The 26,044-nt window shown below is 40.8% G+C and overlaps 2 protein-coding genes and 1 pseudogene across 3 annotated transcripts in view; 1 reads left to right on the top strand and 2 right to left on the bottom strand.

Annotated features, from left to right (window-relative positions):
* Positions 1-1,505: 1,505 nt before the first annotated feature.
* Positions 1,506-2,877, bottom strand: LOC309812863 (small ribosomal subunit protein uS2B-like; annotated as a pseudogene). Its single transcript has 2 exons — positions 2,750-2,877; positions 1,506-2,233 (listed from the first exon to the last, which is right to left on the bottom strand). The product of its transcript is annotated as a small ribosomal subunit protein uS2B-like (transcript).
* An 8,732-nt stretch (positions 2,878-11,609) lies between these two features.
* FAM8A1 (family with sequence similarity 8 member A1) lies at positions 11,610-21,215 on the top strand. Its single transcript, XM_082638461.1, has 5 exons — positions 11,610-12,428; positions 13,516-13,636; positions 15,264-15,387; positions 15,892-16,031; positions 17,751-21,215. Exons 1-5 carry the CDS (start codon positions 11,699-11,701, stop codon positions 17,893-17,895), a joined length of 1,260 nt encoding a protein of 419 aa, XP_082494587.1. The 5' UTR covers positions 11,610-11,698; the 3' UTR covers positions 17,896-21,215.
* A 1,629-nt stretch (positions 21,216-22,844) lies between these two features.
* The window catches only part of NUP153 (nucleoporin 153), an 80,811-nt gene continuing 77,611 nt past the window's right edge, over positions 22,845-26,044 (bottom strand). The window contains exons 21-22 of the mRNA XM_082638458.1: positions 25,075-25,246; positions 22,845-24,826 (exon numbers count right to left, since the gene is read on the bottom strand). Coding sequence (XP_082494584.1) covers positions 24,742-24,826; positions 25,075-25,246 — 257 coding nt within the window. The 3' untranslated portion in view covers positions 22,845-24,741. The remainder of the gene's footprint in view (positions 24,827-25,074; positions 25,247-26,044) is intronic.

Below are 26,044 nucleotides of genomic sequence, written 5' to 3'. Positions count from 1 at the left end.
GCAATGATTTTTTGTCTGTTTTTTTGTTTGTTTGTTTTTCCTTTTTGGCCACATTGCGTGGCATGCAGAACTTCCCCAACCAGGGATCGAACCCCCAGCCCCTGTGGAGTCTTAACCACTGGACCACAAGGGAAGTCCGATAGTGTTTTTGGTTTTGCTTTTACAAAATCAAGATATTAAAATAATGTTCTTACAGGTTTATGTGTCTTGGAGAAGGGGAGCCTTCATTCAGTTCCCACAATGGTGACCCTATGTACCTTCCATTCTTTTAGCTATTTCATCGGATGTTTGCTTCTGTATTTATGTTTTTGAAAATTTTTTATTGCAGTATAGTTGATTTACAGTGTTGTGTTAATCACTACTGTACAGAAAAGTGATTCAGTTATACATACATATACATTCCTTTTTTATATTCTTTTCCATTATGGTTTATTGTAGGATATTGAATATAGTTCTCTGTGCTATACAGTTGGACCTTGCCATTTATCCATTCTACATATAAAAGCTTACATCTGCTCACCCCAACCTCCCACTGCATCCCTCCTCCAATCCCCTCCCTCTTGGCAACCACCAGTCTGTTCTCTATGTCCATGATTCTGTTTCTGTTTTGTAGACAGGTTCATTTGTGGCATATTTTAGATTCCACTTATAAGTGATAACATATGGTATTTGTCCTCTTTCTAACTTCCTTCATTTAGTATGATAATCTCTAGGTCCAACCATGTTGCTGCAAATGGCATTATTTTCTTCTTTTTTATGGCTGAGTAATATTCCATGATGTATATGTACCACATCTTCTTTATCCATTCATCTGTTGATGGACATTTAGGTTGTTTCCATGTCTTAGCTATTGTGAGTAGTGCTGCCATGAACATAAGGATGCATGTATCTTTTCGAATTATAGTTTTGTCTGGGTATATGCCCAGGAGTGGGATTGCTGGATCATATGGTAATTCTATTTTTGGTTTTCTGAGGAACATCCATACTGTTTTCCATAGTGGCTGCACCAACTTACATTCCCATCAACAATGTAGGAGGGTCCCCTTTTCTACACCCTGTACAGCATTTGTTATTTATAGATTTTTTAATGATGGCCATTCTGATTGGTGTGATGTGGTACCTCATTGCTTCCGTATTTCTAAAGAATATGTTTACTTTGATTTTTTTATATATCAGTTTTAGATGTCAACTATTGACTTCTATTAATAAGGAGATCAGCATTTAGCCGACTTATCTCTTCCCCCACTTCCTCTATTCTCTCTCTTCCTCTGTTCTCTCATAGTAAATCCATCACAAATTTTGGTTAAAATAATAGTATTGATATTATTATGACTCTGTAAATATTATTCAATGATAAGCCAAGTAGTAATTATGATGAATGTTTCCTTTCCTGGGCCTTTTTTTTTTTTTTTTTTTGCTTTTCTGTTATTTAACTGTTTATTTTCCCTCACCCTTATTTCCCTTTCCTATTTAAGAAATAGTCTTAAGCTGGTCTGTAGAACAGCTTAAGACCCCTCAGTGGTTGCTCCTTCCCATTCAGTGGTCTGAGTGGTGGGAGCTGCAGACCAGTCTTTGATGGCCAGCTGAGCGCTCCAGTTACGGGGGCACCTGTGCTCCTTCAGGCCAGTCTGTGACCTCAGGTTGAGTAGCAGTGAATTCAGGATCTGGAGGGGTCCATTCCCCCTGAAATTCCCCCTGGGCCCCAACCTTTTCAGCAGCAGCCTGGTCTTCCTTTTCACTCTCCTCAGGATCTCTGTAGAAGTAGTGATCAGGCCTGACCTCCCAGGGGTGGTCACAGGACATGGTGCCGTACATGTGCAGAACTTCCTGAAGCAGCATCCACTACATCAGACCAGCTGAGTGGCTTCTCCTGCTGGTGCGTGGTGCGGCCGTGTTCACACAGCACAGAGGAGTGTCTGTTATACAGAGCAGTGGTAGGCAGGTTAGCATAAGACGTCTCTGTGAGAGGCTGGGGGTCAACCCTGGGATCAGAAACCACCAGAAGTCAGAAAGCCACTCGCATCTGGCCAGTGAAGGTCCCAGGAGTGAAGCAGCCAGGAAGAGGGGTGGCTCCAGTAGCAGCAGCAAACTTCAGCACAGCTCACTGGCCGGTATCCCGGGAGTATTTCACGTGACACTGACCCCAGCCAGGTTTTCAATGGCAACAACAGCAAAAGCTGCCAGGAGAAGCTTCTCCCAGGTTCTCTTCAGGTTTATGATGTAGGTGCCATCACTTTTTGCAGATAGGAAACCATAGGTAATGTATTTAATGAGTTAAATACATTTCATCTGCCTTCACTATTTTAATTGCATGTCCTCCAAGCGGCAGGTAGCCTAACTTGGAGTCAGCTGTGTCTAGTTCCATCTGAGCTGATTAAAACTGGTTAGGACCACCCACCCTCCAACAGGGCGTGCACGAGCGCCCACTCGGTGACCTTTGACATCAGAGGGCTGAAGACTCCACCCTCAGATTGCGCTGAGTGCCTCCTCATTGGATCGTGGGGAGGCCTGCAGCTTATTACGCCTGCGCAGAACGACGATTACCGCACCTTTTTCCAATCACCTTTCCCCACTCTCCCCACACCTCAGACCGCCCTGCTTCCCCTTCAGGGAGGCGGCTTTGAGATTTGTCCTCCCGTATCCTCGTATCCTCGTATCCTCACTTGGTTGCCCTGTGAATAACCCCTCTCTTGGCTGCAAACTGCAGTGTCTCAGCGTTTCGGCTTGCTGCACATCCCGCAAAAGGAACCCGATTCGATAACAGATGCTGTATTCCATTTGGAAGTCAACGTTGATGCCACCAAGGTAGGTTCCCGCTGCAAGGAATTTGAGGACACCCTCCTCCTTCATTTTCAGGCTATCAGGGGCTCTGGACATTGTGATAGTTTCCTTCTGAGTTAAGATGGGAACTCAGAACAATGCCATATGGACCCTTTTTGGGTAACACAGAAAGGCTTGCTTTTCCCGATATTAATGATTGCCTTTCTTCTAAAAATTTGTTTGGTTTTCTGTATACCTATCCAACTATTTTTTTAATTGTCAAATACTCATCAATATTATTCTCCGCAATTCGTATTTATAGATTTCACTTTTGTTTGGGGGACTTCTTTCTACACTTATTTTTATATACTAATAGGTTTCAGGTGAGAGTGATAAGCTGCTAAACCAAACTTTTTGCTCTTGGCCTCCAAATGGCAACATATAGAAGGCTTTCTCTGGGACCATTCAGTTTCTCAAAAGAATAATACTCCAGTATCTAGTTTAGGAGGCATGGCTTTGGCTGATGGAATTTCAAAAAGAGGAATGGGAAAAAAATGGGGGATAAGGGGTCACTATTCAGCATACAGATTTTTACTCATCAGCTTCCTGTAAGCACTTTCCACCCCGCAAGGTACCTTATACCTCCAAGTTCTGAGCCTCTCCTCAAATCAATGACCTACTGTCTTGCAAAACTGCAGCCACCTTGTCGGTTTGTAACTATACCTTTGTTTCACTTCAGTGGGTGTTTTGGAAAGAAAATGAGTGAATGTGGTCAATTCACTATGCTTTTCCAGACTCTCTTTCTCAAATTAATTTAACGCAGGAATTATATTCTTTCAGGATCTAATTTACTCAAAGTCATTTCTTTTTGCATCTCATTCCTTGCTTTTGAGTTCCATTTCCCTCTTACTAAAGTATCCCCTTTAGAGTTTAGGTGTTTGAGTGGAAAATTCTCCATTTTTGTCACTTTCATTAACAGCTTGGTTAAAATGTTTCATTAACATCTTGGTTAATAAACAGACGGTTTATTACAAGGTGAACATACTTGTATTCGCTTCCCAAATCAAGAGTTTCGTCAGTCACACCAGAAGCCTGTGTTCTCCATTCCAATGACAAACCCCCTGCTTCCCCCAAAAGTAATCACTATCTTGACTTTGATAGTCACCACTTTAAAAAATGTCTTTAAGTGTACCTCTAGACACTATAATTTAGTCTTACTCTTTAATTTGATGTCTTTTTAAAAATACTTTATTGCAGTATAGTTGATTTATAATGTGTTAATTTCTACTGTACAGCAAAATGATTCAGTTAGACATATATATATATTCTTTTTCGTATTCTTTTCCATTATGGTTTATCACAGGATATTGAATACAGTTCCCTTTGCTATACAGTCAGACACTGTTGTTATCCATCCTACATACATAATAGTTTGCATCTGCTCGTCCCAAACTCCCGGTCCTTCCCTCCCCTACACACCCTTCCCCTTGGCAACCACAAGGGGGAGTAGTATTCCATTATGTATATGTACCACATCTTCGTCCACTCATCTGTCAATGGATATTTAGGTTGTTTCCATGTCTTGGCTATTGTGAACAGTGCTGCTATGAACATTTGGGTGCATGTTTCTTTTTGAATTATAGCTTTGTCCAGATATATGCCCAGGAGTGGAATTTCTGGGTCATATGGTAACTCTATTTTTAGCCTTTTGAGGAACCTCCATACTGTTTTCCATAGTGGCTGCACCCATTTACATTCCCACCAACAGTATAGGAGGGTTTCCTTTTCTCTGCACCCTGTCCAGAATTTCATATATGTAGACTTTTTAATAATGGCCATTCTGACCCGTGTGAGATGGTACCTCCTTGTAGTTTTGATTTGCATTTCTCTAATAATTAGTGACGTTAAGCATCTTTTCATGTGCCTGTTGGCCATCTGTATGTCTTCTCTGGAAAAATGTCTATTTAGGTTTTCTGCCCATTTTTTTATTGGGTTGTTTGTTTTCTGATAGTGAGTTATATGAGCTCTTTTAATATTTTGGAAATTAAGCCCTTGTCAGTCGCATCATTTGCAAATATTTTCCCCCAGCCTGTAGGTTGTCTTTTCATTTAATTTACGGTTTCCTTTGCTGTGCAAAAGCTTGTAAGTTTGATTAGGTCCCATTTTTAAATTTTTGTTTCTATTTCTATTGCCTTGGGAGACTGACCTAAGAAAACATTGGTACGATCTATGTCAGAGAATGTTTTGCCTATGCTCTCTTCTAGGAGTTTTCTGGCGTCGTGTCTGATATTTAAGTCTTTAAGCCATTTCGAGTTTATTTTTGTGTATGGTCGGAGGAGGGTGTGTTCTAATGTCATTGATTTACATGCGGCTGTCCAACTTTTCCAACACCACTTGCTGAAGAGACTATCTCTTCTCCTTTGTGTATTCTTGCCTCCTTTGTCAAAGTAATTGACTACAGGTGTGTGTGTTTGTTTGGGGGCTCTCTATTCTGTTCCATTTATCCATATGTCTGTTTTTGTGCCAACACCATGCTGTTTTGGTTACTGTAAGCTTTGTAATATTGTCTGAAGTCTGGGAGGGTTATGCCTCCTGCTTTTTTTTTTTTCCCTCAGGATTGCTTTGGCGAATCTGGGTCTTTTATGGTTCCATATAAGTTTTAGGATTATTTTTTCTAGATCTATGAAAAATGTCATAGGTAATTTGGTAAGAATCACACTAAATCTGTAGATTGCTTTGGGTAGTATGGCCATTTCAACAATATTAATTCTTCCAATACAAGAGCACAGGATATCTTTCCATTTCTTTGAGTCATCTTCAGTTTCCTTTATTAATATTTTATAGTTCTCAGCATATAAGTCTTTCACCTCCTTGGTCAGGTTTACTCCTAAGTATTTTATTTTTTGACGCGATTTTAAAAGGGATTGGTTTTTTACATTCCCTTTCTGATATTTCATTGTTAATGTAAAGAAATGCAACCGATTTCTGTATGTTAACCTTGTATACTCCTACCTTGCTGAATTCGTTTATCAGTTCTAGTAGTTTCTGTGTGGCGTCTTAGGGTTTTCTATATATCGTATCCTGTCATCTGCATATAATGACAAATTTACCTCTTCCCTTCCAATGTGGATGCCTTTTATTTCTTTTCCTGATTGCTGTGGCTAGGACTTCCAATACTATGTTGAATAGAAGTGGTGACAGTGGGCATCCTTGTTACAGATTTTAGTGTCCTGAAAATATTAGTCTAACTGTTCTAATGTATCATTTAGGATAATTTGATGTCTTTTAAGTCTCCTTTAATCTAATGGTTCTCCCCCTTCTTTTTCTTACAATTTATCTATTGAACTCAGCTGTCTGATTGCAGGGCTCCCCACAGTCTGGATTTTGCAGACTGCACACTCATGGTGTTTTCAATGTGTCTTTGTCCTCTATTTCCTGTAAATTGGCAGTTGATCAGATTCAGGTTTAATCCCTTTGGTAAGACTACATTATTATCATGAATTTATGTATTTAAATTTATTTAATGGGTTTCAGTGCATTCTAATTATTTCCCTTATTGAAACTCAAGTTGTCCCATCTTTGGCCAATGCGGAGCCTCTTCAAGTTGGCTCCTGGGTCCTTTGGACATGACCCTAGAAGTCTTTAATAGTTCCTCTGCTCTTCAGTATGTCAAGATATTTTATGCTCATTCTATACATTTCCTGCCCCAGATCTAGAATCACCCATTTCTCCAAGTAGCCTTTGTTTCTTCAAGTGGGACTTGGTATTTCAAAACCACACTCCAAATGGTAAGAATGAGCACTGCTACTGAAAAGATGCAGGAAACTAGATAGATAGTTCATACTAATGATAATTACTCATTTTACCCCATATTACACATACATTCTCAAAATACTAATATTGCCACCATCAATATACTGAAAAGTTAAATTTTTGCCGGTGCTCCTCCCAAACTCCTTTCCAGTTTTACAGTAATTTTGTACCAATATTTCAGAATACAAATCCATCTCAGATTATACTTTTTGTGGCTCTCAGCTCCAAATCTTTGCTTGCTGTGCAATAATGGAGCTGAACTCTGTAAATACTTCTCCCATATCAGCTGGTTTAATGTTAGGCTTTGTTAGCAGAAGGTACTGTTGCAAGGAGGGGGCGGGGCCGGAGTAGGGGCAGGGAGGCACTGGAGGAGGAAGAGGCTTCTCTTTCTGATTCTCCTGTACTTATCTCCTTCGGCTCCTGCAGAGTGTGTGGTTCCTTTCAGCGGTGCCCAGTAGCCAACAACAAGCGGCAGCTTCCCAGGGCAGCTTCCCCCAGTTCACCGTTTTGTTTTTGTTTTTGTTTTTGTTTTTGCGGTACGCGGGCCTCTCCCTATTGTGGCCTCTCCCGCTGCGGAGCACAGGCTCCAGACGCGCAGGCTCAGCGGCCATGGCTCACGGGCCCAGCCGCTCCGCGGCACGTGGGATCCTCCCGGACCGGGGCACGAACCCGCGTCCCCTGCATCGGCGGGCGGACTCTCAACCACTGCGCCGCCAGGGAAGCCCCAGTGCACCGTTTTAGATGGCTTCATGGAGTGGTGTGCTGCTGGTACAGCACCTTCCTGTAAGTGGCTTCTCTGGGCACTCTGCGGTGAATTCTGATAAAGGCACCTTGCTGTGGCTAGTTCTCCGAGAACTCCAGAGAGGATTTCTAACGGGGCGCACTGAGGCCACAGCAGGGAGCCACGGTCATGCCCTCTCCAACAAGGAGGTGGATGGGGCATGGGGGCAAGGGTGCTTCTTGGCCATTCTAAGGGTGTTTCTTCGCCATCCTATTTCAGTTCAGGAGTGGTGGCTGTTCCCTGTATCTACTGTTCCTATATGGTAAGAATTCTCTTTGCCTTTTGCTCGTCAGCCTCCCTTTATTCCAATTCCATTAATATTCTTCATAGTGAATGTCCTCTGTTCAAATTATTATGAAGTTTCTATCTCTTGACTGGACCCTGACTGAAACAAAGCCTCATTTAGTCTTGGTTCTACAAGTAATATTGAAAGTTTCACTAACTGTCTTTCTGTCACTGTCAGTAATTTTGGTTGCCGAGCTTCACCCCTCAGGAAGGACTCAAGTAACATTCTGAGTTCTTTCATTTTGATAACCAATAGGCTTTTATACTTTAAAGTCAGTTTTGCTGGATACAGGGTACTTGGTTCTCATTTTCTTTCTCTGAATATTTTAAATGTTTCACCATTTTCTCCTCACATAAAGTGTTAATGTTGAAGTCTTATGGTAATCCAATTTTCTCTCATAAATTTTTTTTGGCCTAAATGACCATTTTTCAAAATGTAAAGTCTAGTAATTTTACTGACTAGAATACATCTTGTTCATGCTCAGTGCTTTCAGGCGCACAGTATACTCTTTCAGTGTGAGGTTTCGAATATATATATAAATGTATATATGAATATATATGTGAATATATATAAATAGAATATATGTATTTTACTTCAGGAAAAGTTCTCTTGAATTATGCATCATATTCTGTTAGCTAGCTTTGGTTTTCTTTATCAAGAACTCTTAATCCATACACTGGATCTTCTTTACCTATCTTCAATATTTATCTTTTCTCTAAAATCATTTCTGTTTCTATACTTATTTAAAATCTCATTTTCAAATTCTAGTGCTCTTGGGCACCATCTGTATTTACTCCTGTGTTCCTTCTAGTTCAGTATTTTCTGAAACCACTTTTTCTCTTCTAATTCTTTACCAAGTTGTTACTTTATTTCTGAGGTTTTTTTAATTTTGATTTTTTTTTTTTTTTTTTTGGCCACATCATGCAGGACCTTAGTTCCCTGACCAGGGATGGAACCCGTGCACCCTGCATTGGGAGCATGGAGTCTTAACCACTGGACCACCAGGGAAGTCCCTATTCTGATTTTTCTTTCATGTCTTATATAATTTTCTTAATATCTTCACAGTTTATATCTGATTTTTTCCGGCATTAACACTGCAATTTTGCATTTGTGGTTTGATCCCACACTTGTATTTTGGGGTTTGTGGAGTTATCTGTTACCTAGTTTAGTTGTAAATGTTGCCCCATGCATTTTTTTTTTTTTTTTTTTTTTTTGCGGTACGCGGGCCTCTCACTGTTGTGGCCTCTCCCGTTGCGGAGCACAGGCTCCGGATGCGCAGGCTCAGCGGCCATGGCTCACGGGCCCAGCCGCTCCGCGGCATATGGGATCCTCCCAGACCGGGTCACGAACCCGTATCCCCTGCATCGGCAGGCGGACTCTCAACCACTGCGCCACCAGGGAGGCCCGCCCCATGCATTTTTGTTTTCACTATACAGTCTGTTTTGATGTGGTGATTCATGGAGATTCAAGATTCATGTACTGCCCTCTTTCCAGAATCCATTTATATTTTTGACTCATGAATACTTCCCTTTTTCTATCCCTGAGACTTCAGTCCTTGGCTGAGTATGATGGGAAGGGACTAGGGTTGATCAGGGTGTTGTTTGGATTAGCAGTGGTGCATTACATCACATCCTCATTCTTGAGTGATGATTTACTAGGTTGTCCAGGTTACATATATATATATATATATATATATATATATAGTTACATACTCTGTACTATATATGTTCCACTATCTTTGGCATATTTTCACTTTTGACAATATGGCTTCCAGTCTAAATGTCATTTCTTTCTATTTAGGTTACGTTTTAACTGCTGCTATTTAAGATCATTATTTTTCTCTTTGCTTATATTCATCATATATATGTTATATGTTTATGTTATTTTCCTAAAACTTGATGTGCTTCTTCAATGTAAAGAGTCATCTTCCTTCAATTCTAGAAAATTATTGGCCATTATTTCTTTTTCTCTCTTTTGGAATGCTTATTAAATGTACTGTTGAACCTTCTTATATTATGTAGAACCTCTGAATTTGTTGATTACAAAAGGCAATAATTTTATTTTTGCTTAAGCCAGTTAGAATTAGGTTTATCACCGAAACAGAAACACTCTTGCTTTCTCAAAAGCAAAGTCAAAGAAAAACAGGTGATTCCTGAAGCTGTTATGATTATCTGTAACTAGATATCCTTGAAACCTAAACTACTCCTGAACTTTCTATGCAAGTCAATAAATTCATTTACTTTTTCTCCTTAAATCAGTTACAGTTGGATTTCTGATAACTGCAGCAAAGAGTACTGATTAATATAAATGTCTGCTATGTGAGTGGCACTGTGCCAGGTGCTACCTAATCAGTGGTATGAAAACAAAGACCAGTGTCTCCAATAACCACAATATTTTACACTCATTCCATGCCGTCTTCATTTATTTGTTCCTGCTTCTCCTTCCTCCCCTACCCAAACTTGGAATGCATGTTTAAATATTACTTTTTCACAGCTGATTTTTTTAATTTTTGGCTGTGTTGGGTGTTCGTTGCTGCGTGCAGGCTTTCTCTAGTTGCGGTGAGCAGGGGCTACTCTTCATTGCGGTGGCTTCTCTTGTTGTGGAAGTGCCTCTTGTGTTGTGTTGTGCCTCTAGAAGTGCCGGGTTCAGTAGTTGCAGCACGTGGGCTCAGTAGTTTCAGCTCGTGGGCTTCATTGCTCCGCGGCATATGGGATCTTCCCGGACCAGGGATCCAACCCATGTCCCCTGCATTGACAGGCAAACTCTTAACTGCTGCGCCACCAGGGAAGTCCCAGAGTTGATTTTTAAAATCACATCTGTAAGGGTAACCTTTCTAGCAATAGGCCACCATTATCTTTCCCTTATTTTGGACTCATATTGGTATTGTCTTAAATAGGCCTTCGAGTGTTTCATGAAAGTCTTTCCCTTTAACCAAATCATTAGCTCCTTCAGGGCAAAAGTTAAGCCTTTTACTTTCATCTCCCAGAGCAAAGTCAAGAGTGATTATGGGAATCATTGTTAACAAGTATAACCCACAATACCTGGCCCCTGTAGATCTCCTGTATGGGTCTGGGGATACAAAGATATATTCCTATCACTTAACCAACTTAAGGACATAGGAAGGTGTATTAAACTATACTTATGTAAGGTGCCATACATAGCTCAGAGGAAGGGGAAATCGTCCCTGGGCTTCGATACTCAGAGGAGGCTCCTAAGCCCTGGGATATGAACGGGGCCTTGCCTTAACAGAAAATAAAAGGCAGGCACCAAAGGTTGAGACAACGGGTCTGAGGAAAGGCACAGTTTTGCTGAAGTAGGTTTGTGTCTGCAGCAGTGGAGAGTAAGATATTATGGACACAGGTCAGCTCCAGGATAAGGACAGAGTCTAGCTCTTAAATCAACATAACTCCTCTTTTCTCTTACAATCAAGATGTCTGCCGCTGAGCCATACTCTCTTGATAGATCCCAGTGTGGTTTGGCTATTAATTTCTTATCCTCTAAGGGGATATGCCTTATATCACCTTGAGTACAGATGGGTGAGGACCAGTTAACTGGAATGAACGCAGGCGGAAACAAGTAACAAGCCCTGTGCCTAGAGACCAAAACTGTCGCGGCCCCAAACAGAAAAGGCGGCGCCGAGCCCTGGGACTTCTCTCTGAAATCCCCTTCCTCCATCAGCTATTTCTCCCGGAGCAGCCTGAGTCCACATCCCGTGAGATTATCTGGAGAAGCCTCGGGCCTCCAACTTCATTAAAACCACAAGAGGTGTGTGTCTGGGGGACGGGTGATGATAGTCTGGGCCCCTCAAGTGATAAGCCGACGACGCCCGGCCGAGGAAGTCCCGCCTCCCAAGGTTCTGAGCACCAAGGCCCACTCTCACGCCCCGCCTCCTTGCTCCGCCCCGCGCCGGCGACGCCGACGAGGGGGTGGGTTTCCGCTTCCGGTGGCGAATTGTTGACGCCTGCGGCTGCGGCGGTGGCTACCGGGCCGTTGGGGAGGGGCCAGTGGGAGAGTGAGACGGCGCAGTGACAGCACCGCCGAGTGTGCTGCTGAGGCGAATGATGGCGGAGGGGCCGGAGAAAGCCCGAGGCCGCCCTCCCGGGCAGGACGACGGCGGAGGGGACCACGAGCCCGTTCCTTCCCGAAGAGGCCTTCCCGCCGCCGCCCCACGGCCCCGGGACGGGCCGCAGGCCGAACCCCAGGCTCCGGGCCGGCCCCCAGCCCTGGGCCTCGCTCCCCCCGCGGCCGTCGCCGAGGAGTCGGAGCCGCCGCGCGAGCCCGAGAATGGCAGGGAGGCGGGCTCCGGCTCGGGCTCCGGCCCCGGCGCGGGCCTGCCGGCACCGGCAGGCTGCGAGGCGCCCGAGGCGGCGACGTCGCGGGAGAAGCCGGCGCGTCTGAGCGCCCGCGAGTACTCCCGGCAGGTGCACGAGTGGCTGTGGCAGTCCTACTGCGGCTACCTCACCTGGCACAGCGGCCTGGCCGCCTTCCCCGCCTACTGCAGCCCCCAGCCGCCCGCGCCTAGCTACCTCGCGGGCGCCGGCGCCACCGCTGCCCCGGCCGCCGGGCCGCCGCCCCTGCAGCTGGGCTATTACAACCCCTTCTACTTCTTGAGCGCCGCGGCCGCCGGGCCCGAGCCGCCGGCCTCCGCCGGCCTCACCGCCTCGGCTCCGGTCGCTGGCCCGGGAGCCCGCGCGCCTCACGTGCAGCCGCCGGCCCGGGCAGCCCCCGCGACGAGGGTAGGACCCGTCGCCGCCTCGCGAGCCCCGAGCGAGACCGGGCGGCAGGCAGGTGAGAGGCTCTTCGGGGAGCGACCTGGGGGCGGGGCCGGCGGGCCCCTCTCCGCTGTCACCGCTGCCGCGCTCGCCGTGGCTTCTGCGCGTCTGTCAGCTCGCAGGGTGTACAGCGCGGCCCCGCGTGCGCCTCCCCTTAGACCTAGCGCTCCGAATCGGTTCCCTGGCTCCCCGGTCTGGTGGTTTCCACGTGCAGAGAAGCCTTTACTCCTCAAAGCGTCCTCTTAGCCTTCGTCTCCACGGTGTGGAGTGAGATCCGAAGCTTAATTCACTCTCAGACGGCAAACCCGGCTCGGGGGTAGGGGAAGTTTTGACTGATGATGCTGGAAAGAATCCAGACGTGGATGTATTAACTATATTATCTGTAGTTAATATGATAACTGTTTTGTGAATTAGGGCCAGTGGAACTGACGGATATTAAAGATTTTCATTAATGCAAATGGAATTATGAACCTTTGGGCCTTGGCTTCATCTTGTGTGTTGTATGTTTACTTCTGTATGGGAATTAGAATATTCTGAATCACTTACACTTTTTAGTGTATTATTTAGGCTGTTTGTTTACTTTATCCAGCCACAGATAATATGGGACAAGACCTAGTTGCCTGAATTTGATTCAAAATTTAGGATGGCAGCTTGATAATCCCTGGATTTGTTACATAGAAAGCAAGACAGACTAAATAAGGGGTAAGATGAGGGGCACAGGGATTTACTTCGTACCGTCTACACTTGCTATTTTGCTTAAAAAGTTTAATTTTGTGTCATAGGCTTGTAATCACCTGGAGTCTCATTTGAATCCCTAGTGAAATGTATTGAGTACTTGAAATAATGAAATTTATCTGTGAAATCATTTCTAAACGTTAAGGGGGTGAAAACAAGCTTTAAACTGCTCAGTAAATAGTGAAGTAGCGTTGCTGTTTTATTAACATGCCCTATTGAAGTCAATACCAATAATTGTTGCAGTTATAAAATTTTTTTTATCAGCAAGTTGTACCTTGACTTTACATTCATTACCTAGCTTGGGTTCCAAGGCCTATGTACAACGATTAGTTTTCCTAACTTTTCTTTTTTTTTTTTTTAATTTACAGGTAGAGAGTATGTTATTCCATCCTTGGCCCACAGATTCATGGCAGAGATGGTGGACTTCTTTATTCTCTTCTTTATAAAAGCAACCATTGTCTTAAGCATTATGCACCTCAGCGGAATAAAGTAAGTTAAGGCCACTTGCAGAAGGGTTTTAATGTCCACTGTCTAGAGATCTTGCTTTAATTTTTTTTTCATGCCTGCAAGTGACTACATTGGATAATCTGTGTGGCAGTGTACATGATTTCTTTATAGGAGCTTTGTTAGATTTGCTTTCTTGTTGGTTTTAAGAAATAACTACAAAAGGAGAAAAACACTTAATTCTGCAAGATGTGGGGAATTTAACTTATCAAAAGTAGGTGAAAGGAACCTCCAACCCTGGTTGGATTTTATTCACTATTTTCTTAGGCCAGTTGCAAATTTTTCTCTTACAATCGTTTTCAGAGTGGAGTATCTAAACACAAAGGCATAAAGAGATTTTGGTAGATGAACTATTAATAATCAGCTAGATGGCATTTCCAAACGGGGTTGCATATATTGTCAGGCAAGTTCCAAGTGAACTGCAAAGTGAGCTATTTATGTGAATCATCTTCCTTTCAGATTAACAATCATAATAGCAGTTATCACTTGCTAAGCACTTTCCGTGTGCTAGGCTTTGTATGGATTCTTAATCTTGCCACCACTGTAAATTAGAGGTTAATATCTCCATTTTATAGAGATTGAAATTTGGGCTTACAAAAAGTTAAGCCCAGAATTTACAAAGGCAGTAAGTCACAGTCAAGTTCAGACCCTGGTAATTAAATTTCAGGGCCCCTGCCAGGAGCCTGAATGTTACTATGATTCTTCCCTGTCTCTCCCTCCCTTACGCCCTACACATCCAATCAAGTACCAGCTAACTCTGTTCAGTCTCTTGAATAACCTTCAGCCCATACCATTTCCTTTTCACTGTCAGAATTTCATTTTTCATCATTGCTTCTCCCTAGTCCAGTCACTGCCATCATTTGCTTGGATTATAACACAAGTCTTCTAACTGGTATCTCAGTTTACTGTCTCCTGTTTTATCTCAATTCAGTCTCTGATAGAAAACCAAAGAGATCATAAATTCTGATTCTGCCACTCTCCTGCCTTAAAATCCTTCAATAGTTTCTCATTGCCATCAGGGTAAGTCTTATTAATGTCCTCATATATTTTAACAGATACCCTTATTTCTTAATCACTCACCTCTCACACTTAGTTATTTGAGCCACATTGAACTGCCTACAGCTTCCATCATACTCTTGCTTAAAGGCTCTCTCTCTTGTTAATCCCTCTCTCTGAAATTTCTCCCTTCTTAGTCTGGCCAACTTCTCTCATCCTTCAGATCTCACCTTAAATGTCATTTTTGGGAAGCCTCCACTAAGTTAAGTGTGCCTGGTACGTGTCTCCAAGTACCCAATGGTTCTCTATTATAGCCCTTTTCCCACTTCATTATTATTTATTCTGCTTTACCTGCTGGGTTAGCAGCTTTGTGAAAGCAGAGACCATGTTGAATTCACTTGCCATTTTATCCCCGGGGCTAGTACAGCGCCTGCTCAGGGTAGTGCTGCTTATTTGTTGAATAAGCTAATGAATATTTTGTGAAACTAGACAGTTGGAAACCTAAAGATTAGTTTAGAATTTCAATTAAAGTTTTTGATTTACACTAATGAAAAAAAAAAATCAATGCAACTGCTCTGGTAACTAATTCTTTGTAACCGAAAACTATTTTTTGTAGGGATATCTCCAAGTTTGCTATGCATTATATAATAGAAGAAATAGATGAAGACACATCAATGGAAGACTTGCAGAAAATGATGGTTGTGGCGCTTATATACAGATTATTAGTTTGTTTCTATGAGGTAAGCTACTGACTTCAGCAAATATTAATATTTAACAATCTAATTTTAGATTATCAGCCCAAGACAAAAAAGTAGTGGAGATTTTTGTTTTTAATCATGTATTTGTCAAATGTCTTTATTTTTTTCTAAATTACCTTTAACATAATACTTTCCAAGTTAAAACTTTTGGAATGGAGACATTTTTCAGTTTCTTTGTAATACATTTCAGTCTTGTTGTCCAAAAATATATTGTAAGTTGGTTGTGGAACTTGAAATGCGTCTTTCCATAGAAGCAACTTGCTAAAAAATATAATGGGTCATAGAGAAATATTACAGTAGATATCTTGTGGTATTGAAGATGTTAGAGACCTGCAGAAATGCATTAAAAGGTTAACCCTTAAGTATTCTATGAAATTCTTCCAACTTGAAAAATTTTAAACATGAATCATATGGCAGGAAAATTTACCTTTAAAATTGGTATAGTTGAGCCAGTAAATTATTATAAAATTATCCTTCTTTCTTTAGATAATTTGCATTTGGGGAGCAGGTGGAGCCACCCCAGGGAAGTTCCTGCTAGGGCTTCGAGTTGTGACATGCGATACGTCGGTGCTTATTGCGCCAAGTCGGGTTTTAGTGATTCCTTCCTCAAATGTTAGCATTACAACGTAAGTTCTTTTTTTTAGCCTAATGTATTATGTACTTATGAATTGTACTGATTACTTAAAAATTATTTTCATAAGTTATACCATTTGATAAAAGTATTTTTAGGATGTTGGTTCTTCATGGCATATAATAGGCTTAATTTATTAAGTTTAAAACAAAGTTTGAATGTTTTCAATGATTATAGACTCTTCAGTATACATCTTCAAAGGTAAGCATCTTATGAACTGTAGGTCACAATAATGAGAGGAGGATTTGGGCGTGGCTGCTCTCTATGTCAGTGCTCCAGGCCTACCTTTATTATTCTCTAGATCTGTGGATATTGGAGTTTAGTTACTGCTCTGCCTTGAAGCTTCCATTTGGTAATACCTGTCATTATCCCATCTTGAATAGGCAATAAGAAATTTGACAGCTATACATGCGTGCATCCTGCTCCTAAGTGATAGAGCTTGTAATACTTCCAGTACTCATGGCTAGCTGTTGGCATCTGGCTCTGGGGGAAGGTACAGATAGTGATAATGGAAGTTGTGGAGGTGAGTAGGTGGTAATCAGTTGAGCAAAACAGGATACTGGCTGGAATTGCTGCCAGGATGATTCAGAGTTGGGTTGTTTAAACAAGAGACTCTAGAAAAAGCCTTGAATTTGCTCACATCTTCAAAATTTCCTTACATTTTTGTGATTCTAATAACCCTGGCTATTACTTTTAATGAGTCAATAATGGCTAATATTTATTGAGCACCTCATAAACCAGCCACTGTTTTAAAAACATTGCATATGTATTAACTAATTTAAGTTAGGTACTATTACCCTCTTATTACAGATGTGTAATACAACTAGTAGTTGGTAGAAAATGTATCTGAAACCAAGCAGTCTGGATTCAGAGCCCACACTCAGCTGCTGTGTTATCCTATAACCGTTCAGTGCACTGAAAGGCGGAAATCTAATGTTAGTAGGACAATTCTCCATTCTGAGCTACTGTTGAAAGCTTTCCTTAATCACAGAAGCCCACAAAGAAGGATCTGATAAACAAATACAGTAATTTGAAATGCTGGTGCTCTTCATAGAAGGTACAAAATGGGACTGCGTAAGTGTACTCAGTTTAGAAGATAGTGAGAACACAAAGTATAGAGGTACTAAAAGTAGTGAGTGACTATAGAAAGGGTAAGTAAAGGGAATAGTTATTCTAGTCTTCTGTCAAAATACTGGAAAATACTGTAAACTTTTAGCTCACATTCTAAGACGTACCATTGCTTTTCATGTGTAAATTCTAAAGTCTAACTTTTATGTTATGAAGTCTTTAGAACTAGCCCAGGTGGTTTGATCATACTTTGATAACTGAATTACTTTCAAGTGGCAAAGGTTAAAACTGTTAATTAGGGCCTCCCTGGTGGCGCAGTGGTTGAGAGTCCGCCTGCCGATGCAGGGGATACGGGTTCGTGCCCCGGTCTGGGAGGATCCCATATGCCGCGGAGCGGCTGGGCCCGTGAGCCATGGCCGCTGGGCCTGCGCATCCGGAGCCTGTGCTCCGCAACGGGAGAGGCCACAATAGTGAGAGGCCCGCATACCGCAAAAAGAAAAAAAAAAAAAAAAAAAACTGTTAATTATACTTTGAATATGTTTTAAATACATCTTGAACTTGATAGAATACAATTAATCTATATGTAGTTGGTATACAACTTAATCTGTTTTTTGGTTTGTTTTTTTTTTTTGCTTTAATTTTTTAGGTCCACTGTACGAGCTTTGATCAAGAATTTTTCTATTGCTTCTTTTTTCCCTGCTTTCATCACACTGCTGTTTTTTCAGCATAATCGAACAGCCTATGACATTGTAGCAGGAACCATTGTGGTAAAAAGAAATGGGGTCAGATGATGCCCCAAAAAGCCCTGAATTCCATACTCTCTGGAATAATGACAAGACTAAATTATATATCAAGGCCATCAGTATCCCTGGGTTACATTAACTGATGATTTAGAAATTAAAGCAGTCGCTCCAGTGCGATGCAGGTGACTATGCTGAAAGTATTGATTTTACTTGAATGTCAAGGAAAGAACTTTTCCAGAAGAAAAACCTGTTAAGTAAGTTCAAGTGTTAAAATTTTTAGATTGAGCCAAAGGCAAGTGGTGTCATAATCAACAACGGACAGTATATACTTAAGGTCTAAAGTATTAGAACTTGCTGAAAGCATTTTCAGCTTTGAAATCTCCAAATGAAACTTTAAAAACTTATTTTGGTTTATCCCAAAATGATGGAAAATGTCCGGTTGTGTTTTGTGAACACACTCATCTTTTAGTTAACACTTCTTGAGGAAACTTTTGTCTTTGCTCTCTGGGGGGAGGGAGTGGGGACACACATTTGATGAGCCACTTAGCGCCCATCCCAGGAGCTGGTGAGTTAGCTGCAAGAGAGAGGGAAAAGTGAGGCCAGCCTAGCAGTTCCCTGACTTGAAATTTTAAAATCTGTACTGCAGTTTACTGCAGGAATGATGTAACTTTATAACTATTCTTAATGCCTAAACATGTATTTGGGGGCAGATTTTGCATGATGATGAAAAAGTATTAAGTCATATTGCTATCTTATCCTTGTTTTTGTTTTTTTTTAAAGAAAAAGGTAAGTTAGTGATTGCTTTTAATGGGGTTGGGGGAGAGGGGTAAGTTTTCACTGTAAATTTAAATTGAAACTCATGTGCAAGTGTTTTCAGTGCCCTAAGTCAAACCATAAATATGTGGGGAAAAGCAGTCCTATCAAATTGTTGCATACTTACTGTAAAACAATATTCCCAGTATGTGCACAGCATGAAGAAAGTATTAGTGCTTTTCAGTGTTCTGAATATAACTTCTCTTTATATACAGGATATTCACATACTAGTTTCCTTTTATTACATTATATTGTTCCATAACTTTTGAAGCATCAAGGAATTAAATAATCTTAGCATTTCATGATTAAATACTAGTAGCCTGTGAAATACTTACCAGTTTTCCCGTTAGGCACTGTTCTCTGTAACAAGGAAGAGTAGCATTTCCAGACATTATTCCAAGTTCTTTGGTTCTGTGGGCCAACAGCTCATTTGGGGCCTGCCAGGGATGATGTTTTTGAGGGAAATGTTAAGTAACACTTTGTGTATTGCCATTTTAATTTATTCTTCGATTGCACAGTTGTAGAGTTTTAAGTGTGTGTATGTGCTTTTGTTAGATGGCCCAGTTAGCTGTGCTGAGGTATATCTGAACTAAAAGTTCTGTTTCTTAGGCATTTTCTGCATCTGTTATTTTCCCCCAAAACACTAAACTGTGTTGAACAGTTCATAACTAGGGTGCTTACAGGATCAATCTAGGCTTTATTTTGGTCTTAACAGCAAATACATTTGCTACTACTATATCAGTTTTTAAAGTGGTTTTTTTTTTGACATTTAAAATGTGAATATTTTCAATTTGTTTATAGAAACCTTAACAGTGTCCTTAATGCCTTTTCTTATTGTAAAATTTCATAAACCATGAACCATGGTTTATAATTTCATGAAAACCATGAGCCATGGTTTATGGTTTTCATAAACAATGTTTTTCAAAATAACTTTATAGTAAATCCATCACAGAAAGCCTATTAGTTAAATGTGTCAAAATACTAAACAGATCGTTCACCTGTTTCTGGGAAGAGAAAGTGTTATGGCCCTTCACAGTAAACAAACCAAAACCATCCACTAACTTCTTAAATTAGAGGAGAAATTATTAGGAAATATTACATAAACTTACCAATTAGTAGTGTATACATTAGGATCAGTGTATACACCCCCTTTGGCCGATTGGGAATTGGGAGTTGAAATGTACCCTTCCGACATGTAGCTCTGGAATACACCTTTAATGTGTAATTTCCTCGATGGTTCACCACTTAGGCTATTTTTATACAGTAAACAAAAGGAAATACATAGTCCAGTTTGTTTTATACTTTAATATCTATGTAGATGCATTTCTCAGGATTCAAGTTACACTATGTAGCCCTATCAAGTAAAAAGTGTTACTTTGCCTTTACAACAAAATCCAAGTCTGTTTATGAATTCATCACTTAGGGAGATTTTTGATTCCCAAGTTGGGGGGAAAAAATGACAAAATGGGGAAGAAGGGGGAGCCACGTGTTTTTCTCTTGGGGCTGGGGCCTCCCTATTTTCAGTATACTTTATTATATTTCATTTACAGAAATGCTGAATTTTCTGTGTCAAGACAGAATTCTCATACGGAAGCTCTACAGCCTAAAAAGGCAAAAAGAAAGTTGTCTTAATAGTATTAATATTCTTCATCACTTTTACAATAATAAGGGAACAGAAATTAGGAGTCATGCTGAGAATACTATTTCAGTGAACATACTGTATATAAAACCACAGGTCATGCGGTTAATTTAGTCACCTAGAAACTCTGTTATGAAATGTGCAGCCTGGGTGGCTCCTGCACCTTGAGAAAAGTCTGACATACTAAATGCACGCTGGGCTGAGCTAGGTGAGTGGGAGCGGCGGCAAGCAAGCTGTGCTTTTAGGGAGTCTGTGGCTAGAGAGGAAGCCAGCACCTGTGTGGCACTGCTTCAGAAGTTACTTCTTTCTCCCTAAACAGTCACCTAGTTTCTCCCAAATATTTAGGATTGAAAAAACATTATTATTTGAGGGCTTTGTCTTAAGTTTATAAAAGTCTTTAATGTTTCAAATGACAGTAAAAATTGTTCTAACTCTAAAAGAAGGATTTTTTCCCTTAAGTGACTTGTTTGGGCGTTTCACTTAGGCATAAATATTTCCAGCAAAAGGAAGACAGGAGTTGAAAAACTACCTGGGAATAAAAGGGCTTTTTGATGGGAATGTATTAACTTTTTTTATTCTATACTTATCCCTATGAAAACAGGCTGTTGTTCCTTTTAAAGAATATTCCTAAATAATAGCAGTATTCCTAAAATCAGGCAAATACTTCAGTTACTTGCCATTTCCACCTCCCCCCCCCCCCCGCCCATACCAAAGGCCAAAATCTTTGCAATACGTGCTTCCCTGGGTAAAGTTCCTTATCTCAAGCTGTGTGCGTATTTCTTTGCAGTTCATTAGAGTATGGCTTGATCCACAAACAGTATCTGATGGCCTGCCTATAAATGAAAATTCAACATTCTATTTTTAATAATTTGCCACCAATTTGTATTCTTTGTCTCAATAAATACCTGGTCGCCAATGCTTTTGTGTTTTGCCTGTTTCTTTGAGGTTTGCTCCAGAATCTCTTGCTTCCAAATACAGCTGCTCTAGCATTCTCTGCCTTCAGGAGATGAATGCTTTCAGAAATAGAGGTCTATCAAAAAAAAATCATCCACTTTGAGAGATATTCTTTTAGCAAGTCACTCAGAAGTTAGCTGTTGATGACTAAGCTTTTAATATTAAACTAATCCTGTCCGTTCCTTAAAGTTGTTAACCATTCCAACCGAGGTGCAAGATGCTGAGGACCCACGTTACACATGAGGAACCAGAAGTCAGTCTCATAGCTAGGAGAAGACTGAGCTGGGCAATTTGATCCTAGTCTGGTCTTGTAAGCATTCCCTATTCAGCCCTTTACAAACAAAACAAGGAAGGACACACAACAGGTTCCTCGAGAAACACAAAGATAATAAAGGATAAACTTAAATGTAGTTAAACTGTGGCGTGGTCTGAATCCTGTAGACAATGTGCTGTTAGGACCTCAGCCGTGAACTACCACACATGCTGGAAACCACAGTGGATGTCTGAGGTAAGCTTACAAAAGTTGCCCTATATTACAAGGGAATGAAAGCTCTGACATGGTATATATAGCTGGTGTGTGTAGCTAGACCCAACACACCCATTTTTCTCAATGTTACTGTACCAAATTCGTCAGTTTCCAAACAGGCCCAGCACATGACGTACTGATACAATAAAAAAAAACATAAGTTCTTCCCCAGGCTAAACCAGGAAGTTTATGGCCTGGTTACAAATTGCTAAAATTAGCCCAACATTTATTTCAAGTAATAAAACCCTAATTCCATGAATAATTCCAAGAGAAATTTGTAACAAATAGCTAAAGACTTATTTCAGTTGTCTGAATTGTACTTCTTTTTCTTAATGCCCCAAACTGTAAATTACTAAAAAGTCAACCTACCACTTGAGAGTGGCATGCCTGGACCTCATGCATCAGAAGTCTTCCAGGTGCTCACGTAACGATTTTGGGCCCTACCTGGCCCCGGTGATGCATCAGTCTCTGGTGAGCACGTCCCAGGATATACATTTGGCCCACCTCACCAAGCATGTTGATGTACATTCAGTGAGAACAACGGACCCTGTTGTAAATCAAATTATATAAACATACCTGATTATTCCATCTTTCTGCATATGCCTTTCTTACCTTCAGAGATTATTTTCAGTTAAAAACAATTCCTCATTGATCCAGCACGAGAAGTGGGCTTTTACTGTTTTCTTTCCATAACGTTGCCCCTTCTGCCACAAACAGTGCTTGACTTCTTTCATTTGTGTATAGAGCATGGAACCCAAGGCTGCTATTACAGCCACAGGGAGTGGGTCTTCAGCCTGCACCAGTCTGACGAAGAGATACCTCTGCTGGGCTTAGGAAGGGACTGATTTGAGGCTGGAGCTGCTACCACGAATGTTTTCTATAGCTGCCGTGTGCAGCCTGAGAGTTAAAGCAGTTGAGATGAAAAGACAAGTCCTACCTAAGTCCCAAATACTCTAGCCCTAGAGATCTCAGTTCCGGGGGCCAGGAGATTTCATTTATAAGATAAGCCACCCTAAGTTTGGTTTTCAGTTACTTGCTTTAAAAAAAAAAAAGTGCTAAGTAAAATGAAATATTTCCAGCACATTTTTAATGAAAAATCTTTCCCAGAATAGAAAGCCTAATATTCCCATCCATATCGACCTAAAGAATGGCTAAGAGTGAAGGAACATGCAGTTTAGTTAGGCATTAACTTCTCAGCATCAACACCCCACAGGTTTCCAGTTTACTTCTTTTAGCATTCACCATCATCTGCCCCCAAAGAGGTTCATGTCAAATGTATATTATTTAATAAGGTGAGAATTATAAATACAAAATTCCTACTCCGAAACCAGCATTTGATGATGGCCTAAGACATTTTCAGTAAGAGAAACCATGTCACTGGAAACACAGAAAAGCTCTTAAACATTTTAAAGTACTGAATTTAACCACAAGTTCAGCAAAATAAAAGTCGCCACAGAATAATATGTACAAACTGAAGAACACAATTATCAAACTCTGTCCCAAGAGCACTTTTATGGACCATAAGAAAGAAATCTAGTTTTAAAAAATCGATAAAATAATCCAAAAGAAATTCCACAAAATGACCACTGAAGTTTTTGTGGGCTATTTTGGGCATCCATCTCCAAGAACTCTATCAATAAAACATTGTCTAGTCACCTATCAAGGAAGATACAAACAGAAATGGCTGCGTGTGTTTATTTTCAACTTTTAAAAAGGTATGTCAATTTATCTGCAAAGTAGGTGCAATTCCTAGCACCAGACATAACGCAGGGTTACCTTCAGACACTTCCCCTTCACTTAGGCGTTGTCCAAATCACTTCAATGTATTCTTCAGAATTTTTCTTCTGACCATTGTTAACCTTCATATAAAGGTTCCCTTCCACTAACACTCATACCTTCGCTAGGATTTAACACTAGAACAAAACGTATTTCATAACTTTTTATTGATGGCATTTATCCCATGGTTTAACATGTTAATTATACTGTAATAAACATGGCTTTAATATTAAACTTTTCCTTATTATCCAAAGTCACCACAGTCCATTTCAGTAAATATAAAAATATATGCTTAATACTTTGTACAATACTGGTTTTTGGTCCAAACAAAAACTGGATCAGAAAAGCCAATAAACTCACTTTAAGAATCCCCAATTTTTTTTTTTTTAAGATTTCCAAATGGATTTAGGCAACTTTGAATAATGGGATTTACATAATAAAATCTGAGACAAGACTAAACAACAAAAAAACCTTTCTAACACAAAATTAAAATTTCAAGTTCACAGATTTATGTTATGCCAAAAAAGTACAGAAACAAAACTGTATTTACACAAGTTTTATAATAAAATAATGGAAAAGGCAAGACAGGTGATAGTCAGAAGAATGCCAATATAGAAATAGCATATAACTATTAAATGGAGAACGAACTAGATCTAACAAGTCCTTAGCATGGACCATTCTTTAATCAGGCTTTTCCTCTATCAGAAAATTTTAGTGCACAATACACCCAACTCACTCACTTCACACATACACCAGCACAAACTCAGCATAGAAATCATTCATTTCAACATCCTCTAATCTATACAGAATTCCTCAGATATAATTACAATTTCAGTGCGTTCCATAAAACGCACATCAACGCACATGGTGATGCAGACAAAGAGGTTGTATACAAAGCCATTCTCTCGAGCGGGCTTGATTCCTGGGTTCAGCCAGCCTATGTCAAACCAGTGAATAATTTGCTGGATCATAAAACATTTTTGCTGAAGAATGAGTCACCAGTCTAGCTATTATTTTTTTAAAAGGGGGTGGGAGAAGTGAAGTTGGGGCTTCTGTAAAGAAAAAAGGAGGAAAATTCCAAAATTAAAGATCTGACTTCAGATAACCCAGCACATAGTACAATCCAGAATCTGAAAGTAGGGCACCGGCTGCTGTTAAAACAGTGTTTACAACAGCATCAAGACCTTTATTTCCTGCGTCTAACAGCAGTCTTTATCTTGCGACCAGAAACTGAAGTTCCAGAAGAAGAGAAGGAGTTTTTCCCATTTGACCTGTGAAAAACAAAAACTCTGTAATGTGACACGATGCTCAGATGAAAGCTCACAATCATAACACTAAATGTGACTGGTGATGGGGTGGGGGACACTACTTTCTGCTACACCTCATACCCGAGACAGACAGACAGACAGACAGACAGACACCTCAACTATACTGCACCTTGGTGATTCTATACACACACACACACAAACACACACCCTCATTATGTTAAATTCTCCATTTCAACAAAAAGCTCTCTTACCCCACAGTAAACGCCGCTGGAGGCTGGCTGAACTGAAAGCCCCCCGAGCCAGAGGGCTGGGCTGCGGCTGCAGGTGTGCTGGCATTTGCACCGAACGTGAACACTCCTGATGGATTATTGTTTGTGAAGTTGAAATTCGTAGCAGCACTGCTGCCAAACTGGAAAACAGAACCTGCAATGGATGAAGCAGAAAAACTTTGTTAAGGTAAAAATGATGGTTCTTCTAGTAGTGACTCTGACCTTTACATACAAAAACCTGTAAAGGGTTAAAGCTCTTATGGTCACTTAAAGAAAATGAAGTATTTTCTCCACTCACACAATATATACCTGACACCCTCAAACAAGTGACCTAACTCACCCATGACCAAGGAAAAAAGGGCAGAGTGGACTTTTCGCTAAGACTGTGGAATCAACAAACATACTTACCTCTATCTTCTTCAAAATTATGTTAAAATAACAGTAAAGGGAATTTTACAACAAATGGAGAGAGGAGACAACACAACAAAATTCTGAAGCTGGAAGGCTAACTGGAGCCAAGTACTAAACTAGCAGCAAGGGAAAGCACAGAGGCTTTCCATTCACACTAAACATACCCAAAAGGTTTAGGTTCCAGGTACTTCTGGAAGTGAGAATGAAGGTGTGACTGGAAAAAAAAAAAACAGCAGAATGGTAGAGGATCTGTTTAAGAAGCAGATACCTAGCAATCCCTCACCAACACCAAACAGGATAATAAATCCCCTCTACCCAGCAGAAAAATAGAACTTTAGTCTCTGGAGAGGCCTCTGGACCAGGGGACATCACACATAAAGGCAAGAATACCATATTGAAAACAGAAGGATTCAGAGTAGGTTGATACAATGAATATTGAGAGCTGCAGCCTTCTGCCCTGACGCAGCTCCCAAAACACTGGCAATCAGGAGTATATATACCCTTCAGGAAGGAGACTGGAGGAATCTTCTCTGGGGAGTCT

This window comes from Mesoplodon mirus (assembly GCF_964341445.2).
Source record: "Mesoplodon mirus genome assembly, chromosome: 12".
In the NCBI taxonomy this organism is placed as follows: domain Eukaryota; kingdom Metazoa; phylum Chordata; class Mammalia; order Artiodactyla; family Ziphiidae; genus Mesoplodon; species Mesoplodon mirus.
Note: the sequence above shows the minus strand (reverse complement) of the source record. Positions and strands in the feature narration are given on the sequence as shown.

Coding starts and splice junctions, on each gene's coding strand:
- FAM8A1 (XM_082638461.1), top strand. CDS start 11,699: ATGATGGCGGAGGGGCCGGAGAAAGCCCGAGGCCGCCCTCCCGGGCAG. Junction 15,388..15,891: donor TATTAGTTTGTTTCTATGAG/GTAAGCTACTGA, acceptor TTCTTTCTTTAG/ATAATTTGCATTTGGGGAGC. Junction 16,032..17,750: donor TCAAATGTTAGCATTACAAC/GTAAGTTCTTTT, acceptor TTAATTTTTTAG/GTCCACTGTACGAGCTTTGA.